General features: G+C 34.4%; 1 protein-coding gene across 5 annotated transcripts in view; it reads right to left on the bottom strand.

Annotated features, from left to right (window-relative positions):
- Positions 1-6,390: 6,390 nt before the first annotated feature.
- The window catches only part of MYO6 (myosin VI), a 115,808-nt gene continuing 113,565 nt past the window's right edge, over positions 6,391-8,633 (bottom strand). For all 5 annotated transcript variants that reach the window (XM_044676122.1, XM_044676123.1, XM_044676124.1 and 2 more), the window contains one exon: positions 6,391-7,754. In XM_044676122.1, the coding sequence (XP_044532057.1) occupies positions 7,555-7,754 (200 nt within the window). In that variant the 3' untranslated portion in view covers positions 6,391-7,554. The remainder of the gene's footprint in view (positions 7,755-8,633) is intronic.

The raw sequence follows: 8,633 nt of genomic DNA, 5'->3' as shown, positions 1-8,633 counted from the left end.
CCTTACCTCCCATCTTGGAATCAATACTTTGTATTTGGTTCCAAGGCAGAAGAGTGGTAAGGGCTAGACAATGGGGGTTAAGTGACTTGCCCAGGGTCACACAGCTAGGAAATATCTGAGGTCATATTCAAACCCAGAACCTCCCACCTCTGGGCCTGGCTCTCATCCACTGAGCCTCCTCGCTGCCCCCAGAAGCTTATATTCTTAAGAAGGGGGCTGTGAATGGGAGAGAAGAGATGGGACAACATTTTATCGAAGGAAAAGGAAATGCAAACTCTATACAATAGAAATACTAAGTAATTTTTGGAGAGGTACGGTACCAACAACAGGAAGGGATCAAGATAAGATCTGTGTGGTCTGTAACATGCATTGTGCTTTAATGGAAATTAGGAATTATATGGTTTCCCCAAAATCATAGCATCATTTTAAACTTTTGATTTTTCTTTAATAGCTTAAAACAAAGATGTTTGGGACACCCTGTATAAGGTGGAGGGGAGGAAGGAGTGGATTCCAGACATGAGCAAGAGCCTATGCAAAGCCACAAAGCCAGATGATAGAATCTCCAGTGGTTGGAGGGAGAGAAAAAAAAAGGGGGGGCTGAAGAAGAGTAATGTGCAACATACCTAGAAAAGTAAGCTGGATTCTCGTTGTGAAGGAAGTTAAAGACCAAACACTGCAGTTTGTACTTTTATTGTAGAAGCCAAAGGGCAGTACTACACTAGAAGCATCTTGAGTAAGGAAGTGACATAGCCACCCGAATGTGTGCTTTCAGAATATTGATGTGGCAGTAGTGTCTGCTACATGGATTGAATTAGGCAAGAATCATGAGACGATCACAACAAAAGAAGTGATGAGAGCCTAAATTAGGGCAGTGGCTGAGAGAGCAAAGGGATCCGACATGAGCGGCATTGTGGAAATAAAGCTGAGAGACGAAAGGAAGCTGGGGCACTGATCTTCCCTGTATAGCAAGTATGCTGCATGTTCTTAATCTTTTTCTCTTTCAGGCATTCAGAAAATGGAATTTTTCATTACCAACGTTAGGCCACGAAGATTCCACCATTTGATCAACAGATGAAAGAGTTTGTGAATGTCAATGTTTTCGAACACCCACCAATGCAAAAATATAGCTTGTCTCTAATATAGTTGATGGTCAATTCAAAAATTGCTAAAGGCAAATAATTCATCACCTGGTAGCCATATAGCTAGATTGGTAATCAGACAATATACAGTCAATATATATGCTGAGTGCTACCACACCTACACAGAAACACACATTTGCAGTATATTTTAAGAAAAAGCATACCCATCCTATGAACAAAGATAGTAGGAATTATTTATCACAAAATTTCTAGTATAAATCCAACATTAAGAAGAAACATTAAGGGGCAGCTGGGTGGCTCAATAGATTGAGAGCCAGGCCTAGAGATGGGAGGTGCTGGGTTCAAATCTGGCCTCAGAAACTTCCCAGCTGTGTGACCCTGGGCAAGTCATTTAACCCCCATTGTCTAGCCCTTCTTGCACTTCTGCCTCTGAAGCAATACATAGTATTGATTCTAAGGCAGAAGGTAAGGGTTTAAAAAACACACACTTATACAGTATTGGTTACATAGTAGGTATCTAAATAAATTTTTCATGTTTGAGGATGGCAAGATTATTATTGTACTGGGCGTCAGAAGACCTTGGTTGTAATTGTCACTGTGTTCCTGCCCTCTTTGATACCTCATCAGTTTATTTGTAAAAGGAGGACATTGAGGATTCAATTGAGTCTTTTGGGTACTTCCCAGGTCTAAAATTATGTTTCTAATATAATGGCTAATATAGTATTTCCAAAGGTGCTCCGATTACCAATCCCTCTGCCAGTTGCAAATCACAACCCTTATTATGAGATGGTCCTTAAGAATTGCTCTGCTTAAAAAGTACATCATTTAATGGCCAAATTCAGCAATCATCCTGGGAAAACTCAGCTAGGTTGGTCTTTAGAGTATATGAAAGTTCAATGGAAGGTGTACAAATGAAGCTTTTGTAACTGGGTAGGACCTTCCAGAGCCTTGACACTAACATAGTCATAGGGAATGCAAGATCAACTGCATGAGAAAATGAAGTATTACAGTAGAACTTTATAATGGTGTTGAATATGATTAAGAAATAAGAGCTTACATTTATGCAGTTTTTAATAAAGCACTTTCCTCCTATTATCCTCATTTTACATAGGAGGAAATTGAGGTAGAGAGAGAGAGAGAGAGAGATCAAGTGAATTGTCCACAGGTGAACACCTACTAATTTTTATAACTAAGACTCAAATTCAAGTCTCTTGACTACAAATCGAGTGTTCTTTTCAAGGTATTATGTATATATACACATGTGTGTATATATAAATATATATAAAAAACCCAATGTATAAAAGCTAAATGTTTGCAAACCTTATCCTGGAAAAGAGATAAATTGTCTGCATGTATTTGCACACTTAGTGTATACACCTTCGAATTTTATATTCAGTTGTTTAAAGTACCCACAACTCAACATAAAACAAGTTTAAGCACCAGACGGATTTAGCTTCTGTCATTTCTGGGGTGTTTAAAAAAAGAAATTGGGACATTTTAGGCTCAATTATCAGAGAAATCCCACTTGTCCTATTACTCTATGTGCAATCCTATTTTCAGAGAGTATACAATTAAAAACTCATACCATACTAACTCGAAGGCCATGTTTGCAGTAGACAAACCATAAATGAAAGTTTATGAAACTCTTCTTTAACTGAAGAACACAGCATGTTTCTTCCTATTTTCTTATGTTTGTATACTTTTTTATCTCAATCTTAGTCTCATAAACATGTTTTAAATGTCCATTTCAATTACAAGTTAATCCTCATGAGCCCTTGCCAATGTCAAATATAAACTATTTCCAAATAAATTTGTTATAAATAGACTTTTCTTTCAATAAAATATGATGCCTGTTTATTATAGATTGATTGGTCAATTTATCTCGAACTGAATATGTCCTGTTTTATTTAGGGCTTTTAATGATAATTTTAGACATAATTTTTAAAAGCTACTCTAGTCAAACGATGATAAAATATTAAACAGTAGCATTGACATTTCAACTAAAATCATTACAAATGAAGGTAATAAAATTTTCCTACTGAAAGAGCCCCCTTTTAGAAAATACATCCCTCCTACTTTTATACATTTTTCTTTTCCTCTAAAAAAGAGATTATAAATGCACTGAAAACACACATAATACCAGGCAAAGGTCAACATGGGATGCATTTATTATTTGCAATTTTTAGTACATCAGTAAAATAATTTTTAGGAAGCATCTCTTTTGTTACATATTTTGAAGACACAACAATAAAATTCTATAATTCCTGCAATTTGGAAGAAGAAAATTTAGCAACAGGAGAAAAAAAGGTAAATTCACAAATTGCTATTTGTGTTTTGAAGCTAATCTTTTGAATATGTCGGCAGTCTTGAGTTTTGTGGTAGAGAATCTATTTACTTTTTTCTGTATAAATTCTCTTTAATATGACACCTAATTTTATCAATTGAAAAATGTAGATGCTACATGGAGTGTGTTGTGATGGTGGAAAGGGAGAAAACACAAATTTAATTGAACCTAACTTGCATTCAAAGCTTAACCCTGATCCAAGTAAATATCTTTTTACCTAAAAAAGAATGGGAGTGCTTCCATATCATCCTTTCATCCAGTGATTTACTGTGTCAAGAACTACTGCTAAGACTCTCTGGAAAAAGACCTGTTTGGATCCTCCAAAGAACCTCTTTTCCACAAGGAGATGGTCCAACTACCAGTTCTCCCCTGCTATGATTTGAAACAGTCATTGATCTTCCTCCTACACTGCCCTTCTTATTCTTAAGCTACTGAAGATACCTTAGAGGCCTATTCCCTTAGAATATTTTTGAAATTAGTGAGGAAAAATCACCAGAAACTCCTTTTCTTACTGTTGTTATTGCCATTTTCTTGTTCATTTATGCCTCCTTTCTTGCACTAGCTTTTTTATATATATTTTATATTGTTCTTTTTATTAGCACATCTCCAAGGAAAAGTAATGAAAAATGGTATTCTCAATCCCAAATTCCCTACACTTAGAAGATGGGAACTAAGTAAATATGATATTGTTGCTCTTTAATTGTAAAGAAATTATCCCACTTTTTTTGTTTTTTAAAGATAAGCAAGGGTCGTGGTAAGGTTGAATAAAAGGGTTGTGTAGTAGTAGAAGCCATCAAAAGAAATCTGAGAACTACTGCTTGGCTTCCTTAAGGAAGGCAAACAGGGGTTCATAAGATCATAGATCTATAGAGGAGGAAAGGACCTCTAGGGCTATCTAATCCAACCCCCTCTGTTTACAGATGAGGAAACTGACAGCCAACACAGTTAAGTGACTCACCAAGGTCACATAGGTGTTAAGTGTCAGGGGCAGGACTTTAAGAAAGGTCCTAAGATTCAGGCAGGATTTTCCTACTGTACCACACTCCCTCCTGTTGGAAAACAAGTAAAGTAACTGGCCACCTATGCTTCTATATAACTAGAACTAAATACTCTAAAGGAACTACCTACAACCTTTTAGGTTTGACTTCACTAGAAACCATGGTAATAATTTTTAGAAACATCCAGTTTCTTCGAAGACAGCATATCTATAAGAAATCCTTAATGCAGTTCTCCTACCTGTAACTTTCCAAACTGTTAAGTTAAACTTCTAAAAGCACACCACTTTTTTCCCACTCTAAATGTTTTTTTGAGGTCCATCGAAATAAAATAAACAAAGTTTCTCAATATTGTTTGAAAGAATGGCATACAGATGAAAAACATCTCATGAAGTATAATATATTCCATCCAAAGGGTAGCTTCCTCTCAGTGTACCTGAGCACACATTAATTTCTCTAATGAATTAGAAGTAGAAAACGTTCCATTAATGCATTAAGCTAAAGTATTAAATTGGAACATATTTTTGCTCTCATCTTTTTCAATGGTTAACATATACCCAATTTCATGCATATCAAAGAAATATGCAGTCAGGCCTCAAGATAAGGAAGCAATAAGGATTCAGTGCAGACAAAAGCCCTTCAAATACACATCATTCAGAACAAAATTATTGTTAACAGTCTCAGCTAAGAAAACCCGTTAAAATATGAAATGATTTTCCTCCGCTCCCTATTATCCTTCTCTATATAAGGAGACTAGTTTATCTGTGAATACAGGGAAACAGCTGCATCAAATGTCCTTTGGAATCCCGACTCACTGCTTCTCAAAGTATCCTCTCAGAATGAAGAGTATAATCTAGAGCTCTAGCAATATTCTCACTAGCAGTCTTCTGTTCAGGTTAGCCTACTCTATATGTAGGTTACAGAAAGTCAATCTGAATTAGGGTAACTCTCTTGGTAACCAACATTAACCCAGGAGGCCATTCTAGGCAGATAAGTTTGGGGACTTATCTGTAGGATAAAATTAGAAGTAAGGCTTTACTAGGTTTTTTTGTAAGGCGATATTAGAACTAAGAAATGGGAAAAGAAAGGTGAAGACATCTTATTGCAATGTTTCCTGTAGATTCTTTGATTACATAGTTATGCTCTTTTTAATAGTTTTCTATATGATGCCTATTACTGTATCAGAGACTATCAAAAAAGTTATTTCTAAACTGAATATTAATATGTTTTATTTTAAAACAATCAGGGTGCTGAATTTTCTTCCAAGAGTTTCATGATCAGTTAATATGAAGCTAATCTTATTCCCTTAAGTTCAATTAAAAATATCTATTAAAAACACAAATACCACTTAGTGTGGGATAGGATAAGATGAGGAAGGCCATTTCATGTCCTAACCCCATCCATCAATTTCTGGGCCCAAATAACTAAAGATTAAGGTGAATCCATGAAGTAAAATAGCCTTTGAAGAAACCTATACTCACATTTTCAATTAATAGTTCAACAGAGCTTATTTCTTTACTGTAAAAGAAGTCAACCACTTGCATAGTATAATCATAAATAAATATTTTGTACTAAAACATTTTCACACATATTACAAGATAAGAGTATTTCTGAAAATAGTGACTCTGGCAACACAAACACTATGTAATCAGTTGAGAAATATTTTCCTAACTATAGTTGTCTTTCTAAAATTAATTATGAAAGCTAAAGTTTCTCTAAATTAAAGCAAAGTGTTCAGAGAGACATTTTTCCTAATTTTTAATCTTCACTTCAGCCAACTAAGACTTTCAACTTTTAAAAAGAATGCCAACACAACAGAGATTATGTCACTTTTCCTTCAAGTTTCTAATATGAATATCATAAACATCAAGTTTTACACTGCTGATCATTTTATCAGAATTAACATAATGAAAAATGTTTTAAAATCATTTTAGATATAAGAAATCAGCAATTATGGAGCAAAATAGTTTTTAATTATACAGCCTATAAAACAATGCTACAGTTACAAAAAAGTCTCAAAGGCAAAGTATAGGCTTAAAAAAAAGAATTAAAATTATTTGAAAAATAGTAGTCAAAAATAACATTAAGTGACTTAAATAAGATCTTGACACAAAAGTAATTTTATCATTTGAATCACAGCAGAGATAAAGCAGAAAAGATATATGAATTTAGCCTAAAACATTCCAGTTATGCCACAGTGTACTTTTCCCTTCTGTTTTTCTTTCCTCTAACTGAATTATCTGTAATTTTTGCTATTCAACATTTGCATTCAATTAAGTGCATATTTTTGTCTAAGTAAAATAAAACTAATGTTCTTCTAGAAACACACATTTCAGATTCCAAAAAAAAATGTGCAGAATATCAATTTTAGTGTCTCCTTTATTATACAATACATCAAATACACTTAAGCTCTTCCCAAAATTCATAAAGAATTGCTTCGCTGAAGTTAAGGCTCAATAAAAGGAAGGGGAAATAAAGTTTCTAATTTTAGGGGGGATTTTCATGAATTCTTGGAAAAGTTAGTGAATTCAGATACTAAAAAAGCCCCCAGCTAAGACATCAAGCTCTTGATCATATTCAAAAATGCCTAACTTCCTCTGCATGAGAAGCTAAAGCTAAAGCCTTACAATTCCAGTTATAAGGTATATTATACCTTCATTTTATATGATTTTAAAAAGTCAAGGATTTTGAATATTGTTAAGTTTCTTCTTTAAAAAGGGCATGTTTACTAATATAGCATCTTATGCTATATTCTATATAACTATGATTACTAATATAGCATATTGCCAAAGGATGTGGAATGGCAGAATTGGTCAACAAATGCCAAGTGTTAGAATTCTGATGGGCTTTTAAAGGAGGGGGGCACTAGACTAATGAGAGACAAAGATGGAGAAATATTGGACAAAAACTTTTCCAGCTCAAAATTGTGAGTTCTCTACTGAAACTAACCCTCAAAAAGTAAAAATTAACAAACTCCCATGATTAATAAAATCTGTTCACTTTATATTAAGCCTCTATAGCATGATTATGGAATGTTTATATCCTCTGGAGAACAAAGGAATTCTTCCTTCGTGTCTCTGCCAGAATTCCCAGCTCTAGACTTAGTCTGCAGTATTTATTTTAATAGGTTCTGCAGCATGGCTGTTGCATATGTAGGACGAGCCTGTCTGCTTTCAATTGCATTCTGAAGATACTGGATGCCACCACAGCGTTCCCAAATCTCTTCAAACTGCCTGGGCAAAATCTCAGCACCACGCTTTCGAGTTAGACCAGTCTCTTCAAGATTTAGCTCACACATCTCCATGTCATCCTTACCTATAAATTTTGGAGACACAGGACAATCATAATACATTTCAAAGTGAATTAACATGTTAAACAATTAAAGTTTTTTATGTCCAGTCTTAATGTCCATAGACAGTACTGATTAATAATTATCCTCTTAGCACATCACAAAAACTACAATTTTCCCAAGAACTGCACAAGCCTGGTTTCTTCAAAATAACAAATAGATCCTATCAAAACACCAGATTAGCCATCTACTGTTGTAAAGTGCTGCTTCTTGATACATTTGGTGTATAATTAACAGGCATATATGGAAGGAGCTTAGAATCACAGAAATTTAAAGGAATGGATCTTTCAGTCCAACCCTAACCCTTACTACATAGAAAACAGAAATATTCTTCTGGAGATCACAAATACAACTAGTGGCCAAATTGAGACTAGAACTCCTGTCAGTGCTTTTTCCAGAACTCCATGCTGAATCCCTGAGTCCCAGACTTCTATGATCTTTTCAGATCTGAAATTCCATGTTTGTTGTGTCTTTAGATATGTAGATTTTTAGAAATCTCCTTATAAAAAAAACCACCACTGCAGATGATATGAAATTAAGTTATAAATTGTGGTTGTAGAATATTTACCTAATTATAACATGATGAGAAATCTAAATTTCTTTATTAACTCAGGGATGATTCATTAAAATTAAAATCCTCTCAATCACAATTTTTAATGCTTCATGGGCAGAAAACCCAGAAATCATAGAGGTAAAAGTCAAAAAGACCCCAAAAATCTGCAAATGAGTTTCTTATCTCAAGTATTTAGCTAAAACACTCCAGACAAAACGAAGACATTTTGGATAATGTAGCATGAAGTAATATTGACCCAAAAAGAAGGAATGAAGAAGCTAGTATTTCAAGT

Source organism: Gracilinanus agilis, chromosome 4 (genome assembly GCF_016433145.1).
Source record: "Gracilinanus agilis isolate LMUSP501 chromosome 4, AgileGrace, whole genome shotgun sequence".
NCBI lineage: Eukaryota > Metazoa > Chordata > Mammalia > Didelphimorphia > Didelphidae > Gracilinanus > Gracilinanus agilis.
Note: the sequence above shows the minus strand (reverse complement) of the source record. Positions and strands in the feature narration are given on the sequence as shown.